Source organism: Mobula birostris, chromosome 23 (genome assembly GCF_030028105.1).
Source record: "Mobula birostris isolate sMobBir1 chromosome 23, sMobBir1.hap1, whole genome shotgun sequence".
NCBI classification, from domain to species: Eukaryota; Metazoa; Chordata; class Chondrichthyes; order Myliobatiformes; family Myliobatidae; genus Mobula; species Mobula birostris.
The window spans coordinates 15,750,209-15,770,938 of record NC_092392.1 but is presented as its reverse complement, the minus strand read 5'-3'; the positions used below and the strand labels follow the sequence as shown (position 1 = coordinate 15,770,938).

Below are 20,730 nucleotides of genomic sequence, written 5' to 3'. Positions count from 1 at the left end.
TCGCCTAAGTATGTCAGTTTGACTGCTAACTTCGTTACTTCACTAATTTGAAGGTTATATCGCAAATTTAATTTCACTAGATTTTCATCACTACAAGATAGTTTGCCTGTGCTGGTATCATAATAAAGGATTGAAAGTACCTTTTCCGACTTTGGAACTTCGTTTACTTGTCATTCTCCTGGTTTAGTCTCTCAGCAGTTTTGGTTTGATTTAAAGTAATCGCTACAGATATTATGCCAAATCTTCACAAACTTCTCATAAAATAGAGGTACTGTCATGGTTTCTTCATAGACAGATCCTCTGAAATAACACAGAAATTTAAAGTTGCTGACCCTCTCCACCTCTGATCCCCAAATGAGGACTGGCTCATGGATGATGGTGTTGAATGAAAAGCTGTAGTCCATAAAGTACTGGCTAGTGGTGCAGTGAGATCAGCACCAGACTCCGGAATGAAGGTTCCCAAGCTCGAATCCAGTCGGGCTGCTCCCGGGCACACTTTCCATCCATGCCGGGTTGCGTGTTGAGCTCGCAACTCAGCCTCGTAAAAAAAAACACTGCGCTGTGAGAAGGACGTTGGGGACCACTCATTGAATCTTTCCTCCAAGACAACCACTTGAAAAGTGGTCGCCAAGGCTCTGGCAGAGTATGGCACACAAAAAAATTCCATAAAGATCATCCCAATGTATGCATCTTCACTGTCCAGATGTTCCAGGGTTGAGTAAAGAACCAATGAAAAAGCATCTGCTGTGGACCTGTTGTGACAGTAGACAAATTGGGAGTGGATCCAAGTCACTTTTTAGGCAGGAGTTGATATGTTTCATCAACAACCTCTCAAAACACTTCATCACAGTGGATGTAAATGCTACTGGACAATATTCCTTGAAACAGGGTACCACTTTCGTCTTAGGCACCAGTATAATTGATAGCCTGCTTGAAACAGGTGTGCACCTCAGAATGCCGAAGCGAGAGGATAAGGATATTGGTGAACACTCCAGCCCAGGTCTTTGGTAGTCAGCCAGGTACCAAGTACCCCATCTGGGCCAGATGCTTTCCATGGATTCACCCTCCAGAAGGATGCTCTCATATCAGCCTCAGAGACGAAAATCACAGGGTTATTGAGGGTTGTGGTATTTGGTGGAAGTTCCTCCATGTTTTGACAGTCAAAGTGAGCAGAGAAGGCATTCAGCTCATCTGGGAGCGACGTCTAGTTGTCACCTATGTCACTTGGTTTCACTTTGTAAAAGGTAATAGCATTCAAGCCCTGCCACAACTGTCGAGCATCCTTCAGTGATTCAACTTTGGTACAGAATTGCCACTTTGAACATGGGTTAGCTTTCCAGAGACCATACCTGGACCTCTTGTATCTTACTTGGTTGTCAGACTCAAGTATCACTGATCTGGCTCTCAGCAGATTGTGGAATCTCATGGTTCATCCAGGGTTTCTGGTTGGGAAAGTGCCTGAATGATATCGTGGGTGCACACTCGACTACGATTATTTTTATAAAGTCTGTGACAACAGTGGTGATTTGATCAGATCCTCTGAAGAGTCCTTGAACACTGCGCAGTCTAGCAACTCTACCTGTATGCAAGAAGGAGGAGGGTAGTCAAGTGACCAGATTTCCCAAAATGTGGTTTAGAGATAGGACGGTAATATTTAAGCAAAGGTAATATAACAGTGGTCGAGTGTGTTGGGATCCCTGTTTTTTTTTGCCCTTAACTCTCAGTGGAGTCATCGGGACGCCGCCACGACGGCATGTTTTTTTAGGCAACACACACAAAAACTGCTGGTGAACGCAGCAGGCCAGGTAGCATCTATAGGAAGAGGTACAGTCAACGCTTTGGGCCGAAACATCGACTGTACCTCTTCCTATAGATGCTGCCTGGCCTGCTGTGTTCACCAGCATTTTTGTGTGTGTTGCTTGAGTTTCCAGCATCTGCAGATTTCCTCATGTTGGCACTTTTTTAAAGCAGGCTTTCTTATTTTTACGAGGCCATGTTGCTAGCTCGACGCTCAACCCAGCACGGATGGAAAGCGTGCAAGGGAGCCGGCTGAATTCAAACTCGGGAGCCTTTGCTCCAAAGTCTGGTGCTGATGCCACTACACCACCAGCCGGCCAGGGATTCCTGGTACTGCAGGTTATATATTAATGATAATTGGGCAGAGATTTCTTCTAACAAGCCAGATTGAAAGTCCTCTATAATGATTTGGAAGGCATTGGGATAGGCTGTTTCTTGTTTGTTGACAGCAGCATTTTATACTTTGAGTGCCCATTTAACATTTGCCTTTGGTGGTATGCAAGCTGCAGTCAGGATCAAAGAGGCGAACTCTCTTGGTGAGTAGAATGGTCAGCACTTAATTATTAGATGTTTCAGGTCAAGGGAACAAGAATGCAACAAGACTGCTGTGTCCAAGCACCACAAAATAGCTTTTCAGATAGCTGCAACATGCCCAGACAAGTAAACAAAGATAAGTTACAAACAGGAAAAAAAAACTTATCCAGAATAATATTTTAAGAAAGAAGCATCTTATAAGAGGTATTTGCAACCACAAGAGCAAAGTACTAATAGGTTGGCTTTTCAAATAGCTCTCGTCACAAGTTTCACGTCACATGCTGGTGATAATAAACCTGATTCTGACTTCATAATTCCAAGCCAAGTAATGATTAAATGCATGATAAATTACTTAAAATAGTAACAATAGAAGGGGCATTTTCAACCTCTCACTGCCACGGGTAGAAGTTCCCATTTGCTTCAAAAAGGCAACGAATATACCAGTGCCTAAGAAGAATAACGTGAGCTGCCTTAATGACTAACACCCAGTAGCATTCGCATTGACAGTGATGAAATGCTTTGAGAGGTTGGTCATGACCAGTCTGAACTCCTGCCTCAGCAAGGACCTGGACCCACCGCAATTTGCCTATCGCCACAATAGGTCAATGGCAGATGCAATCTCAATGGCTCTCCACACAGCTTTAGACCACCTGGACAACACAAACACCTACGTCAGGATGCTGTTTATCGACTATAGCTCAGCATTTAATACCATCATTCCCAAATCCTGATTGAGGAGTTGCAGAACCTGGGCCTCTGTACCTCCCTCTGCAATTGGATCCTCGACTCCCTAACCAGAAGACCACAATCTGTGCAGATTGGTGATAACATAGGACCAACAGAAAATGCTGCTGGAGAAACTGTAATGGGAGATAAGGAGATGGCGGAGGAACTGAACGAGTATTCTACATCAGTCTTCACTGAGGAAGACATCAGCAGTATACCAGACACTCCAGGGTGGCAGGGAAGAGAAGTGTGCGCAGTCATAATTATGACAGAGAAAGTACTCAGGAAGCTGAATAGTCTAAAGGTAGATAAATCTCCCGGACCAGATGGAATGCACCCTCGTGTTCTGAAGGAAGTAGCTGTGGAGATTGCGGAGGCATTAGCAATGATCTTTCAAAAGTCAATAGATTCTGGTATGGTTCCGGAGGACTGGAAGATTGCAAATGTCACTCCGCTATTTAAGAAGGGGGCAAGGAAGCAAAAAGGAAATTATAGACCTGTTAGCTTGACATCGGTGGTTGGGAAGTTGTTGGAGTTGATTGTCAAGGGTGAGGTTAGAGTACCTGGGGGCATATGACAAGATAGGCAGAACTCTGCATGGATTCCTTAAAGGAAAATCCTGTCTGACAAACCTATTACAATTTTTTGAGGAAATTACAAGTCGGCTAGACAAGGGAGATGCAGTGGATGTTGTATATTTGGATTTTCAGAAGGCCTTTGACAAGGTGCCACACATGAGGCTACTTAACAAGAGCCCATGGAATTACGGGAAAGTTACATACGTGGATAGAGCGTTGGCTGATTGGCAGGAAACAGAGAGTGGGAATAAAGGGATCCTATTCTGGGGTTGGCTGCCGGTTACCAGTGGTGTTCCACAGGGGTCCGTGTTGGGGCTGCTTCTTTTTACGTTGTACATCAACGATTTGGATTATGGAATAGATGGCTTTGTGGCTAAGTTTGCTGATGATACGAAGGTAGGTGGAGGGGCCAGTAGTGCTGAGGAAACTGAGAGTCTGCAGAGAGATTTGGATAGATTGGAAGAATGGGCAAAGAAGTGGCAAATGAAATACAATGTTGGAAAGTGTATGGTTATGCACTTTGACAGAAGAAATAAATGGGCAGACTATTATTTAAATGGGGAGAGAATTCAAAGTTCGGAGATGCAACGGGACTTGGGAGTCCTCATACAGGATACCCTTAAGGTTAACCTCCAGGTTGTGTCGGTGGTGAAGAAGGCGAATGCAATGTTGGCATTCATTTCTAGAGGAATAGAGTATAGGAGCAGGGATGTGATGTTGAGGCTCTATAAAGTGTTGGTAAGACCTCACTTGGAGTACTGTGGGCAGTTTTGGTCTCCTTATTTAAGAAAGGATGTGCTGACGTTGGAGAGGGTACAGAGAAGATTCACTAGAATGATTCCGGGAATGAGAGGGTTAACATATGAGGAACGTTTGTCCGCTCTTGGACTGTATTCCTTGGAGTTTAGAAGAATGAGGGGAGACCTCATAGAAACATTTCGAATGTCGAAAGGTATGGACAGAGTGGACATGGCAAAGTTGTTTCCCATGATGGGGGAGTCTAGTACAAGAGGGCATGACTTAAGGATTGAAGGGTACCCATTCAGAACAGAAATGCTAAGAAATTTTTTTAGCCAGAGGGTGGTGAATCTATGGAATTTGTTGCCACGGGCGGCAGTGGAGGCCAAGTCATTTGGTGTATTTAAGGCAGAGATTGATAGGTATCTGAGTAGCCAAGGCATCAAAGGTTATGGTGAGAAGTGGGGGGGGGGGGGAATGGGATTAAATGGGAGAATGGATCAGCTCATGATAAAATGGCGGGGCAGACTCAATGGGCTGAATGGAAGACCTCTGGTCCTTTGTCTAAAAAAAACACATCCTCCTCACTAACGATCAACACTGGTGCACCTCAGGGGTGTGTGCTTAGCTCAATGCTCTACTCTCTATATACACATGACTGTGGCTAGGCATAGATCAAATACATCGATAAATTTGCTGACGATACAACCAGGTGGAGACGAGAGGGCGTACAGGAGTGAGATATGCCAACTAGTGGAGTGGTGCCACAGCAACAACCTGGCACTCAACGTCAATAAGACGAAAGAGCTGATTGAAAGAGCCCTGCACTGTTTTGTGCACTTTATGTAGTCCTGACGAAGGGTCTCGGCCTGAAACGTCGACTGCACCTCTTCCTACAGATGCTGCCTGGCCTGCTGCGTTCACCAGCAACTTTGATGTGTGTTGCTTGAATTTCCAGCATCTGCAGAATTCCTGTTGTTTATGTAGTCCTGTGTAGGTCTGTAGTCTAGTGTAGTTTTTGTGTTGTTTTACATAGCCTAGTGTAGCTTTGTGTTGTCTCACTTAGTCTAGTCTAGTTTTGTGTTGTTTCATGTAGCACCATGGTTCTGGAGGAACGTTGTTTCATTTTTACTGTGTACTGTACCAGCAGTTCATGGTTGAAGTGATAATAAAAAGCCACTTGACTTGACTTATACTTGGTCTTCAGGAAGGGTAAGACGAAGGAACACATACCAATCCTTATAGAGGGATCACAAGTAGAGAGTGAGCAGTTTCAAGTTCCTGGGTGTCGAGATCTCTGAGGATCTAACCTGGTCCCAATGTATCGATGTAGTTATAAAGAAGGCAAGACAACGGCTATACTTTATTAGGAGTTTGAAGAGATTGGGCATGTCAACAAATACACTCAAAAACTTCTACAGTTGTACCATAGAGAGCATTCTGACAGGCTGCATCACTGTCTGGTATGGAGGGGCTACTGCATAGGACCAAAAGAAGATGCAAAAGGTTGTAAATCAAGTCAGCTCCATCTTGGGCACTTGCCTACAAAGTACCCAGGACATCTTCAGGGAGCGGTTTCTCAGAAAGGCAGCGTCCATTATTAAGGACCTCCAGCACCCAGGACATGCCCTTTTCTCACTGTTACCATCAGGTAGGAGGTACAGAAGCCTGAAGGCACACACTCAGCGATTCAGGAACAGCTTCTTCCCCTCTGCCATCCGATTCCTAAACGGACATTGAACCCTTGGACACTACCTCACTTTTTAAAAATATACAGTATGTCTGTTGTTTGCACTTTTTTAATCTATTCAATATATGTATATCATAATTGATTTACTTATTTATGATTATTTTAAAATATTTATTGTTTTTTCTCTGCTAGATTATGTATTGCATTGAACTGCTGCTAAGTTAACAAATTTCACATCACATGCTGGTGATAATAAACCTGATTCTGATTCTGAGAGCAAATATATGGATCTCTGCTAATACTTTCCACTAATTTCATTGTGATTTTATTTATGACAACCAAAGGCATATTGCTCAAGAATATCTTTTACTCCACAATTCCTTAAACTAGTAATTAACTCAGTGAAAGTTTGAATTAAAAAAGGCGCTTAAGATTACTGTCATTGGAATTTCAATCGACTATTAGAGAATTAACATCCAATTTAAAGAACACATGATTTCAAACATCTGCTCTTGCATTATGCAGACAGCCTCTCAGCCAAGTGCCACACACTGTGCACCTTCTAACACAAAAGACTGGATTTAGCAAACATAATCTGATGACAATATGACGTATTTTTTATATCTGGATATGCTGCTGTCAATTAACATTAAGATTTATATACACATACTTCTGAATGAAATTGGAAAAACTTTAATGCTGCTTATCCTGGATCATATGAATTTTGTGCTAAAGTAAACAAATTAAGACTGACTTTTAGGCTTGACATTGTCAGAAAATAACAAGTTGCTACATTGATGAAGATTCAACTACAGCATGGCAGGAAAATAATGTGACTGTAACCAGACAGTGAGGAATTATATACAGAACAAAAAGGGTTAAAACCTGACCGACTTGTTTGCAGCTTGACTAGTCACGCTATGCGAATAATGTGGCAAGATAACTAATCGCGCCTTACTAAACTGCTAACCGTAGGGTTGCTCGAGACACAGACACAAGGAACAAAGGAGTGCTTGTTGCATGATACAGCTACTTTGTGCAACCACTAATCAAGGATGTCTGGCAATGATCAGAGTATTATGTGATAACGAATGTTTAACAAGCAGCACCAGACAGTGCTCAGGGCTCACTTGGTTATAGATATCCAGGTTCTATGAGTGGGACTCTATAGATCAACTGAGCAACACAAGTTTGTTAATAAACAGTATGTAACCTTAAGTAAACTGTGTTTGACAATTATTCCCTTGGTCTGAACCTGAAGTCCTTTGGTAGAGAGACAGATGAACAACAGTTACACACCATTTATGAATTAACACTTTCCGTTATTCAAGATATAAATATCTCCAATATCAATCCTACATGAAATGAGCTTAAAATAAAACCATTATGAGTTAAAAATAAAAATAAATCTGATCTTATATATACACATATCCATTTAGAAACCAGATGGCAGGAGGGGAAGAAGCAGTTCCTGAACCACTGAGTGTGTGCCCTCACACTTCACTACCTCCTCCCTGATGGTAGCAATGAGAACAGTCCATCAGATTTGAAGAGAAAAGCCCATTACTTTTCCATTGATCCACAATCAGGAAAAAAAAGGAATCAGCTAATATAGACTATATAATGAAAGGTTTATTTGCAAGTCTCTTTTTAAAAGGCTGCCAGAAAAAGCAAGTATACGCCATTCAACTCCTTTTTGGAACATTTAAGTAGATCATTTACTTGTCTGTTTCTCAATCCTATTTACTTGCCTTTTAAACTCTTATCTGAATATCAAAAGTTTCAATTCACCAAGATATTACAAACGTTTGTACATTTTTTACTATTACAGTACAACTCTGATAATTGGGATATTTTCATGCTGTTGGACTGTCAGATGTTCTTGTCCATTTGACAAGTAGGAATCCAGGAGTGAGACTGATCGGCTGGTTGAGTGATGTCACAATAACATCACATTCAATATCAGAAAGAGTGATATTGTCATGGGTCAATTATGAGCATCAGTGTGGAGATTTTAGCTGCTTCTTAGAGAAAATTATGGTGAGATTGGATAGAAATGTTCAAAATTATGATGGTAAATATTGAGACTTATTCTGGTATTTGGAAGGTTGTTAGCTAAATACAGGATCTAATTGTCTAACTCAAAGTGTCTACATACACGATACCCTGCTTAGCTTAGCACTTCAAAACACTAGTATGTCATAGCTTTCACTGCTGGAGTTACATACCTCCTGTACATTGAAAAAGACATCTGCTCAAATTATGCACAGCACTTCAGGAATGTGGTGCAAGTCCCTGCTCTGCTTTCAAACAGGAATGAAATGGTGATCATGATACGGATCAGTTCTGTGTGGCTTGAACTGTTGAGACATTGGGCTGAGGCTGCCTATATGGTCTGGGCAGGTTGAGGCAAGTGCAATGCTGAAATGCCAGTCTTGGCTTACATAATGGCCGGCATGGTGAGTGTGAGCCTTTGGTGGAGGCGAGCTGTGCTTGGTGTTAACAGATTGTTTGGACTATGTGACTTCTCTGTCTCTCTCATCACATCCTATTTGTCCATGATTGTAACTGTTACCTCCCCTGCCAACCTCTGGTTTGACTGCACCTCCCTTCCTACACTGGAAATTTCTCTAAAATAACACTCCAGACTGGCAAAAACTGAGCCAATCAAAGTGACAGAGTGATGGCTGCTGGTGATGAAAGACTTCAGCATGCATGTGATCTTTTAACATAAAGGCAGCCACTCCTGGTCCTCAGTAATGTGCCACATGGATACAGCCCTGAGCCCATGTGTTAGTGCTGAGTGGCTGCACTACTCTCCTGAGCACACCCAACACCAGCTGCCACAGGCAGCTTTTGATCTGTGGCTCACTCTATACTGAGCCCTGCAACAGTAAGATAATTTTGTTTCCTTGCTGCAGGAGTAACACTCAAGAGTTGAGCTCTCAAACAGGTTTCTGGTATACTGGTGTGAGTTACCCTACTATCTAATGTTAAAATAGTCATGTTTAGTTCTTCCAGAATACAGATTTTCTTAAATCTAGAAGTGTATTCTAAGTGTTAAGTGAGATACCAGTGTGTGGAAACAATGGGAGAAACAAAGTTCAAAGTTGTTTTAATTTAATAATGCTAATTGATCTTGGTGTGGGAGTATTCTCTGATGAGATTACACAAGTACTCTCTCCACAGGGAATATTGCTGAGGCATAACTTGAGATGAGAATTGAAGATTAGTAAGTTTGATAGATCAAACATTGAACTTATTTTTTCCACTTATAAAGTTGTTTAAAGTTATACATAATATAAAGTGTCTAAGCTCAGTAAGAAATTTGGAGCAACTTGTTTATTCAGAGTGGAAAGAATATGGAACACGTTGACACAAGCTATATGATGTTTAAGGGGTGGGTTTAAAGCAAAGCTAGGTAAGCATGTTAAAAATAAAAAGTGAAATGTTGATCAGAGTTCAATGTGGACCTGTCTGCTGTTTACATACAAATCACAAACCACAAGGGAGGCCATTCAGCCCGCCTTCATGTGAAAGGCCTATTCTGTGAAGTACCACACTTTTTTCTCACAGGCCCCAATCTGAAGGAGAAATCTTCTCCCCCACCTTCTTTTTGAGCCAGCAAAATAATAATCTACTCTAGGAAATATACAGTATGTTGTGAAGTATACATCTCATTTGAAGATTTGCTCTTTGCAATGCCCAGACTAACAAACACTTTCATCAATCAGGGCAATGAGCATAAAATTTGAAGTTATGCTGCAAATTGTATAGACTTTAGGACTGGGCACTATTTGGAGAATTATGCGCAGTTCTAACTGCCACACTACAAGAAAGATGTGAAGGCTTTAAAGACTGAATAAGTGGATATTTAAAGGAAAGTTGGAAGAACTTCAATTGTTTTCTCTAGAGCATCGGAGGCTGAGGGGCAACCAAAATGAAATATTAAATTATGCCAAACAGACAGCACAGTCTTTTTCTCCAGGGTGGAAATGCAAATACTAGAGGGTAAAGGCTTAAGATGAGAAGAGGAAAGTTTCAAAGAAGATGTGCAGGGAAAGTTTTTTTTAAACAGAGGGTGGTAAGTGCCTGGAAAGAATGCATTGCCATGGGAGTTGGTAGAAGCCAATATAATAGTAGTGTTCAAGAGGCATTTGGACAGACACTCGAACAGGTAAAAAACAGAGAGATACAGACCACAGGCAGTTTGATGAGATTAGTTTAGTTGGCATCACTGTGGGTGCAGATATGAAGGCTGAAGGGCCTTTCCTGGTGTAGTACTATTCTAAGTTCCAAATGTTAATCAAAACAATAAACAAGAACATTATTTCATTCAACGTTCTGGCATCACAATGAATCTGCAGTTTGATTGCATCATGTACTAAAATTATGCCAACAAACAGCCAAGCTAGCTGATAACGCTTCAGGTAGAGAAGCATTATTGGCAATTTATCTGGGCCTAATATGTTGATTATAAGATATGCTTAAGATAAAATTATAAGAAGGTTAGGACTTTATTTAATTTAACCAAGACAAGCAGTTTGGTAGCATTTTTGTAAGAAAACCTACCATTTTCATTGAGCATCTCCAGTGAGCACCCTCAAAGCACACTGGAGTAGAATTTCAAAGTTTAAAGTACATATATGTCTTCATATACAGTACTATGCAAAAATCTTGGGCACATATATATCACTAGGGTGTCTAAGACTTTTGCACAGTACTGAATATTATGCCTTTCCAGTTACCAAATAACACAATACTATTGAGCTAATTTCTGTTTCATAACCACCTTCCTATTTTAACCAACATACAGTACTGTGCAACCCGAATATTCATTTTCTTATGAGCAAACACAGTAAATCCAAGAAACACAACAATCAATGAAAGACCACATCCAACAGGATGGACAAACAATCAATATGCAAAAGACAATGAACTATGTAAATACAAAAGAGAAAAATAATATCAATGAATAAGCAATAAATATCAGGAACATGAAGTGAAGAGTCCTTGAGATTGAATCCATAGGTTGTGGGAACAGTTCAATGATGGGAAGTTATCCCCTCTGGTTCAAGAGCCTGATGAAATACCAGTTCCTGAATCTGCAAATTTACATAATGAAATAAAAATTATGCAACAAAAGTCAGCATGGTTTAATTGTTATTGACAGATATTAAGAACTCACTTGTAGAGGCCCACAGTGCAACAACAATAACATTTTGATCACAATGAATACAGGTTACATTTGTGGACTAAAAACCAGAGGTCTAAACTAGCAACGTATAAACACCGAGATGAATATCCTTAACATGTTTAGTGATTATTTGGGGTTTCCTCTGAAATGTTGGTCTCTCCCGCTGAGAGCCCATAAAATCAAAATTAACCTATAACAATTTAAAGGATTCAAATTTCACACACGTCAGCAGGGAAATTTAAATTCAGTTACTTACCAATTCTGGAATAAAGCCAATATTTGTAATGGTAACCATGAAAGTAGCAGTTCATTGCAAGAAAACAAAATCTCCATACACTAATGCCATGTAAGCATTCTGACTACTAAAATCCAAAATAAATAGAAAACACTAGTAATACTAAATGACAGGAGTATTGTAAATAGGAATATGAATTTAACATTACAAGTTGATGACTTTTTATCAGTTTTGATTGCTCATTCACAATTGCTACATAACCTCTTAAGTATTTTCAGCACCTTATGTTCAATAACATCCTTGAGACCATAAGGCGTACTGTAGGGGCAAAATTACGCCATTCAGCCCATTGAATCTGTTCTGCCATTTACTTTGCCCCTCAACACCACCCTCCTGCCTTCTCCCCATGACTTTTGACACCTTTGCTAATTAAGAACCTATCGACCTCCACTTCAGATACCAAATGACTTGGCCTCCAGAGCCGTCAGTGGCAAAGAATTCAACAGGTTCACCACCCCCCTGACCAACATTCCTCATCTCTGTTCTAAACACGTCTTCCTACTGAGACTATGCCTTCTGATTCCTAGACTCTCTCAATATTGAAAACGTCCTCTTCACCTCTACTCTATCTAGGCCTTTTAATATTCAGTAAGTTTCAATGAGATCCCCCTCATTCTTCAAAACTCCGGTGAGCACAAGCCCATAGCCATACACTCCTCATATGTTAGCCCTTTCATTCCCAGGATCATCCTCATGAACCTCCTCTGGAGCCTCTCCAATGCCAGCACTTCCTTCCTTACATCTGACGCCCAAAACTGTTCACAATACTCCAAATGTGGTCTGAACAATGCTTTATAAATCTTCAGATTTACATCTTTGGTTTTATAGTCTATCAAAATGAATGGTAACATTGTATTTACATTCCTTACTACTAACTCACCTGCAAGTTAACCTTTAGAGAATCCTGCACTAAGACTTCGAAGTCCCTTTGCACCTCCAATTTCTGAATTTGCTCCCCATTAAGAAAATAGTCTTCACTTCTGTTTTTCCTACCAAATTGCATGGCCATACACTTCCCTAAACTCGATTCCATTTGCCAATTCTTTGTCCATTCTCTTAATCTGTCCAGGTCCTTGGACAGAGGAAGTCCTTCTGCAAACTCCCTGCTTCTTCAACATTACCTGCACCTCTGTTATCTTTGTATCTTCTGTCCACTTGGCCAAAAAGCCATCAATTCTATCACTTCAGGGGATGCAAACTTTTCTTATTTCACGGACCCCTACCATTAACCGAGAGGTCTGTGAACCCCAGATCTAGAGCATTAACATGCACACAGCGGCCACTTTATTAGGTACTTCCTGTATCTAATAAAGTGACCACTGAGTCTATGTCTGTGGTCTTTTGCTGCTGAAGCCCATCCATTTCAAGGTTTGGCAGGTTGTGCATTCATAGATGCTCTTCTGGATACCACTGTTCTAACACGTGCTTATTTGAGTTACTGTCACCTTCCTCTCAGCTTGAACCAGTCTGGCCACTCTCTTCTGTACTCTGTCATTAACAGGACTTTCATGTTTGCCCACAGAACTGCCTTTCATTGGAAGTTTTATTTTTGTTTTTTACATCATTGTCCATAAACCGTAGAGACTGTTGTGCATGAAAACTCATAATATCAGCAGTTTCTGAGATACTCAAACCACCCTGCCTAGCACCAACAATCATTCCACAATCAAAGTCACTTAGATCACATTTCATCCCCATTCTGATGTTTGGTCTGATCGACAACTAAATCTCTTGACCATGCCTCCATGTTTTTATGCATTGAGCTGTTGCCACATGATTGGCTGCTTAGATATTTGCATAAATGAGCAGCTGAACAGGTGTAGCTAACAAAGTGGCCACTGAGTATATAAACGGGAAAAGTAGTGGACCCAACACTGATGCCTGTGGAACATCACTACTGCCAACCAACTGGAAATCTCCCCCTGTATTCCCACTTTTTTGCCTTCTGCCAGCCAATCTTCTGTCCATGCTAGTATCTTTCCTGTAAAGGAATGGACTTTTGACTTGCTTAGCAGCCTCATGTGTGGGCACCTTGTCAAAATCCAAGAAAACAACATTCACTGACTCTCTTATCTATCCTGCCTGTTACTTCAGCAAAGAATTACAACAGATCTGTACGGCAAGTTTTCCCCTCAAGGAAACCAGGGTGACTTCATTCTGTTTTATCATGTGCCTCCAAATACCATGAAGCCTCATCCTTAATAATGGAAACATATCAATTACTAATTGATAATTAATAACCCTTTCGGGTAAGAAACCTACCATTTGTAACATTTTAGGCTATTCATAGTTGAATGTCTCTAATATATGGTTAGTTTTTAAATGTCCTCTGCTATATCAAAACCTTTAGATAAATTAAGATTCTAGATTAAATAGGAATAAAATAATTACTTGAATTTGCTGAGTTTACTTGAATTCAGAAGACCATAACATGACTTGTATAATTATGTACTGCTCGTTCAAATCTTCCAATGAGCTTCATTTGAATAGTGCACAATCCCAAGGACAATGTGATTAATGTGAGAATAGGTTGAAAAATTAAAGAAACAGACAATTTGGAATCTCAGGGTCATACTTTGAGTCTGGCTGAAGACTTTTCATTAAGGGTCACCACACATGCATCTATCTCCATAGAGACAGATGCAATGCAAGTAGTGAATAATACTAAACTGAAAAATGTGTTGGTAAATAACTGTTTCACCTGGGATGTGTGTGAATCCTGAATGATTAGGAAGGATATGGTGAGAGGGTAGGCATTACAGCTTCGTTTCTCACTGCCACTTTTTCACTTTACACCACCACCCCTTCAACCAAGCAATTAAATTACTCCTGCTATTTACTTTTGCATAGACTTCATGATCCCTTTTCAAGACTCTACAATCATTTTAATTTTTTCCAATATTAAAAAAAGACCCAAAATCCACCAGTTGTATTTTTCACAGATGTTCATGATTTGGTGACAAATTACAGTATCTTCTACTTTATAATTTTTGCAGAATGCAGTATTTCACTTTAGCACAAAAATATGAAGAGGTGTACAATGATCTAGCTACCACACAATACAAGTGACTAGTTAAATCAAACTTGAAAAGTTGTGTTCAGCAGCATTTAAGGATGTGGCAAAAAGTGGGAGGGCAATACCCAAACAGGCAGGCAATATTCTGACATAGTCATGTTCACACAATAATATTTTTCAGCTGGCCCCTGGAGTGCTCCATCACTATCCCTGGGCACATCACACCTCATAAATATGGTCAACTTACAAGATGTTGCAGCATTGTATATGGTAAAAGAAGAGTGGACGTGCAAGTCCTCTTTCATTCAGAAGTCACTAGGTTGCTGCAAGTGCAAGAGAAATATGAGACTATTATACATATCATTTTTAACCCTCGACTTAAGATGGTCCTAAGCCCAGCTACAAGAGGACGAAGGTTGAACATGGGACTAACAAACCCACCCTGTAAAACCCAGTGCTACAGAAACGTCAGTAGAGGCTCCAAAGATCTTATCCCTGGGAGAGGCAGGATCTCCGATGGGCTACAGCTTGAAAGTCTGAAAGACTGGTCCAGGACAGAGGATTCCGTCAAACTGCTGTTGGTGACCTTTGCTCCTGTAAGGATGATGGACTTACAAAGAATAAACAATGAATCTGCTGCATTTCCTCCATACCAATTATTTAATTAAGAGCAAAACTGTAGCTCATAATCCAAGAGACAGCAGATGCTGGAAGTCTAGAACAAGGTGGAGGAACCTGATCGGTTAAGTATCTATAGAGGAAAATGGACAGTCAACGTTTCAGGTAATGTTGACACCACCTGAAATGTCAACTGTCTATTGCTGTTCATAGGTGCTGCCTGACCTGTTGAGTTCCTCCAACTCCTTTGTATGGTGCTCCAATATTCCAGGTGTGGTTTTACCAAGGCCCTGTATAATTGCCATAAGACACCTTTATGGAAGAAGGCCAATATTATTAACTGTCCACTGCACTTAAATGTGTATTGGGACATACAAGTCCACATCTGAACAAGGGCCCTTCCCAATTTGCATTACATTTTTTTTCTACAAGTGGAAAATCACATTCTCTCCAGGTGCATTTCCTTGAGTTGACAAGATTAGAAGTGTGAATGTTGATAAATCCAAAATACTCAGTTTCAAACGCAATCTGGTAGATTAATAAAGCAACCCATCCATACATGGCATAAAACCTAGATTAACATTCAGGCATAAGTGATATGTAGCAAATATAATTTGTACTACTTTTAGGTGAACAACTATAACCATTACCATCACCGTTACCTTCATAGTCTTCCATAAATATGCAGGAGAGTTTACTAAATCCAGGAATCAACATTACTAATGAGAATATTAACAGAAAAAGCCACATAAATATTGTGGTTACAAGGTCAAGCCATTGGCTAGATACTTCAGAGGGATGGATTCAACTGGATCTCCAAAACCTATCTATAAAGCAGAAGTCAGGAGTGTAAGGCCCTTCACTTACCTGGAGTTCCACCTAAAGTAATTCTGGATTATCCAGAACACAGAAACCCTCTTGAATTCCATTTCATAGCACACTGAACATTCACTCTCTCCACTATTATTGCAACGTAACAGCATCATGTATGACCATCTGCAACTTGGTGAAGTACTTTGACAACTCCTCCAAAACCCACAATTTCTATTGCCCATAAGGGCAACAGCCTCGTGTAAATAATTGCGCGTGTAAGCTTTCCTCCAAGTGTCACTATAACTCATTGCTGCTTAGTCAATGTGAGCGTGTCTGAACCATCTGCAATAACAGAGGATACCTTCGAGCTCAGACTGTTGCTACTTAAGAATTCAAGTGGTCACTGCCATTTTCTAAAAGCTAATTAGAAATTAGCAATAAATGTTGCCCTTACCTACATATTACTTTTCATGACATAGGGGTATAGATATGGGACTTTAACATAAAAGAAAGTGGTAGAGCATAAATTAGATGGAACTGAATTGAACCTGTGAATGAGTGACTATTAGCTTAATTAATGTTAAATAAAAATATTTATGCAGTACAAAACATATCAACTTGATGACGTTCTACTTTATAACATTTAATTGCCAGATCTGCATTCGAATAGTGAGACCATAGAGATCGGTAATCGCTACATGACATCTGACATTTTGAGGTCGATTTGCAGATCTCCGAGACTTGCCTGGCGCCAAAAATTCATTTGGAACCAGTTGTTCCATTAAGATTATCAACGATATAAACAAAAACACTGGGTAATGCATACATCTGAACCCAATTTATCTACAACATGTGCAAAACTGTACCTTTCTGGAGCAATTTGACGTCACCGTTTTCTTTCTTGGCCCTGTGCTTCTTCTCCTTCTCTTTGCTGGTGTTGTACTTTTCTTTGGAAGGTTTACTGGATTTCGAGTGGAGATAGAGCGAAGAGGTCACGGAACTGTAGAGAGTGCTAGGAACGGGAGCTGCCACTGTATATTTAGAGCTAACACCAAGTTCCGGGCAACGTTTGTTGGTGTTACCGCTGCCCTTCTCCCGATCTCTGTCCCTGTCTTTCCCATCATTATCCTTCTCCACCGGCAACAAACTAGCCGGCGGATTGGCGCCACGCACTTCCACCGTGGGCTTATGGTAACCTTCGGGCAACGGTTGCATCTTCCTTTTCTTTGTTGCAGTTTTATTATGCTCCGATGAGGCATTCAAAGCCGAGTTCGCTTTGAGAACCTCTGCGTTGGGAGTTGACGACAGATCGGAGCGCTCGGCACTGTCGTCTTTCTCCACCACAACGCGAATATAACTCAACTGCGCCATCTTGAACCTTGGTCAAAAATGTCCTGCTTTTTTTGGTGTAGTCATCCAAATCGGAGCACGAACTGCGGGTGTTGATTGGCCGCGCTGCGCGTCAATCGCATATCGGGGCCGCTTCCGCTGAAGTTGAGAGCGGAAAGGAGAACGTCAGGAAAAGAGAGGGATTTCCGGCCCCGAGTGCGGAGAGGCTCTGTGGCATAATGGCAGAAGAAGGAGTTGTCCTCTTCCCCACCCTCCCCGGGACAAAAACATAACATTTAAAGCAATTGCACCACCACTGTAGTACTAATTAACTAACGCACACTCCACGCAACCGGAAAAGCTGCAGCACTTCAGTCAGGCGACTTTCTTTCGCGTCCAGCGCAATAGGTTCCGGGGTGACGGGGTGGGGGGGAGGGAGGAGGACGCCCTCCCGCCGGTTTTCCTGCAGCGCGCGAGTCCCCGGGCCCCGGGCCGCGCGCTGCCGACGTCACCAACGGTTAAGCTGGCCGCCGCCTGGTCCGGGAGACGGCGATGGCGCCGCTCATCTCCGGGGAGCCCTCCCGGGCTTGTGGTCGGTGGTATTTCTCCGTATTCGTGGATGCTCGGACCCACCGCTTCCTCGCAATCGCCGGCAGCCGTTGCGTTAGCGGGCAAGGAGAAAGGTCTTTGCGATCGGGGTTTGCGGAGGGAGACAGGAACATCAGCGGTGGGGTGCGGGAAGAAAGAGGAATTATGCAAGTTTCCGGTTGACTGGGAGTGGATGTAAGGAGACCGAAAACGTCCTTTCCTCTCGACCCGCTGTCTGCCTCCAGCTGACTGTGTGGTGCCAGTTTCCAGCATCTGCACTCTCTTGCGCCTAAAGAATGTCCGGTTTTGTTCGAAAGATAAAAGTTGAGCTAGAAAGACTTGGCGGTCAGGATTGGATGTCATGGGACCGGCACCGTAGCTTAGTGGTTAGCCCAATGCTTTACAGTACCAGATACTCGGGTTCGTTTCCTGCCAGGGGTTTGTACGTCCCACAGTCCAAAGGCCTACTTACCCGTTGGTAACACACATCAAAGTTGCTGGTGAACGCAGCAGGCCAGGCAGCATCTCTAGGAAGAGGTACAGTCGACGTTTCAGGCCGAGACCCTTTGTCAGGAAACCCTTCGGCCCGAAACGGCGATTATACCTCTTCCTAGAGATGCTGCATTCACTAGCAACTTTTATGTGTGTGGCTTGAAATTTCAGCGTCTGCAGATTTCCTCGTGTTACCGGTTGGTAGGTTATTTGGGCATTATAAATTGTCCCATGATTAGTCTAGGGTTAAATCGGGGGCTGCTGGGCGGTGCGATTCGAAGCGCTATATCGCCATAAATTCGCGTGAAGATACAAAACTCTTTAATTCGAACCAAAATCTGGTTTGAAATAATCTTTTAAAATCTACGAACACTTGATTTAGGAGTTGAAAGTATGATAGCAAAACAGCAATGCATGTTCAGAAACAGACTAAGTTGATAGGTAACATTTATCCCTGTTTAAGGCAAAAGGTGAAGTGTGCAGCTGTTGCTAGTATGGTAGGTGAAATTGAGAATAGTGTTGAATTGAGTATTGTAAATTGTCCTGTGATTAGGCTAGAGTTACACAAGTGGCTAGTTGAGCCTGTAAAGGCCTAATCAGTATCAGTGCTGTATTTCTAAATAAATACAATAAAAAATAAATGGCAGAAAAATTGAGCAATAATTTTGACTTCATGAAAGTGAATATACAAAACCTTGGAAAACTGATGGATTAAAGATTAAAAAAATTTTTGTTTGTTCTGAGAAATTAACTTTCATAAACAAAAGTAATTAGTGAGATTGAAAGGCAATAAATCTCAGCGAATTAATATAGATGGTAAATGTCACATCAAGACTATATTAGATGGATGGTAGTGGTCAGTGTGGAAATCTGTAACTAGTGGTGTTTTGCAGGGATGTAAACTGGAACCTCTTCTGTTTGGGGTACATACCTGTATATATGACCTGGAGGAAAATGGAGATGGGTAGATTAGTAAATTCGCAGACGATATGAAGATTGGTGGTGCTGTGCATAGTGCAGGAGACTGTGAAAGGATGCAGAGGGAATATAGCTCAACTGCAGATATGGATGGAGAAATGGCAGATGGCGTTTTACCTGGCCAAATCTTAAGTGTTGCATTCTGGGAAATCAAATGTGAACAGACACATTGTTGATGGCAAGATGCTTAACAGTGCTGTTGTGCAGAGGGATCTTGCAAGTCTATAGCTCCCTGAAAGTTACTATGCCGGTTGATACGATGGTAAAGATGGCATATAGCATGCTTGCCTTGATTTGTCGAAATGAGTTCAGGAATTGGGAAGTTATGTTGCGGCTTTATAAAACTTTGGTTAGGTATTGCATTCAGTTTTCGGTTGCCCCATTACATGAAGATGTCAAGTATTTGGAGAGCTGCAAAAGAGGATAACCAGGATGCTGCCTGGATTAGAGGGCATGGGTAAGTTCAAAAGAAATTTTCAGGGACAATTTTTTTCTGTGGATTCAGAGGCTGAGGGGAGATAGAGGTTTATAAAGTTATGAGAGGCATAGATAGACCTTTTTATTCCAGGGTTGAAATGTCTAATACCAAACTGCATGCATTTAAGTTGAGTGGTGAGTAACTTCAAAGGAAATATGCAGGGTGAGATTTTTTTCCATACAGAGTGTGCTGGGTGCTTGGAATGCACGGCCTGGGTAGTAGTGGAGTCAAATACAATAGAAGCATTCATGTGGCTCTTAGACAAGAGAATGCGTAAGGAATGCAACGATATAGACAGTGTGTAGTCAGAAAGCATTATTTGGGCATTTGATTAGTTCAGCACAGCACAGTGAGCTGAGGGGCCTATGGTACTGTGTTCTGTGTATTCTAGGATGGCTCCCACAACTTGTAACATAGCAAAGGTAATTTCAGAGAGCCACTGAACACTACAGCACAGAAACAGGCCTTTTGGCCCACTTGTCCATGCAGAGTGATAAATCTGCTTAATCCCATCAACCTATACATGGATCATAGCCCTCCATACACCTCCCATCCATGTACCCATCCAAATTTCTCTTAAATTTTGAAATCAAACCCACATTCAACACTTCCTGTGGCAGCTTGTTCCACACTATTACCACCTTCTGAGTGAAATTCCCCCTCATGATTTCCTTAAACATTTCACCATTCACCCTTAACCCATGACCTCTAAATCTAGTCTCACCCAAACTCAATGGAACAAGCCTACTTGCATTTACTCTCTCTCTACCCTTCATAATTTGTATGCCTATATAAAATCTCTTCTCATTCGTCTATATTTCTAAGGAATAAAGTCCTAACCTATTCAATCCCTTTCCCTATAA

At 41.5% G+C, this 20,730-nt stretch overlaps 1 protein-coding gene across 1 annotated transcript in view; it reads right to left on the bottom strand.

The window, feature by feature from the left end:
* LOC140186744 (lysine-specific demethylase RSBN1L-like) overlaps positions 1 to 18,074 on the bottom strand; it is a 76,315-nt gene extending 58,241 nt beyond the window's left edge. Inside the window, exon 1 of the mRNA XM_072241259.1 lies at positions 16,869 to 18,074. Within this exon, the coding sequence (XP_072097360.1) occupies positions 16,869 to 17,373 (505 nt within the window). The 5' untranslated portion in view covers positions 17,374 to 18,074. The remainder of the gene's footprint in view (positions 1 to 16,868) is intronic.
* Between the last annotated feature and the right edge of the window lie 2,656 nt (positions 18,075 to 20,730).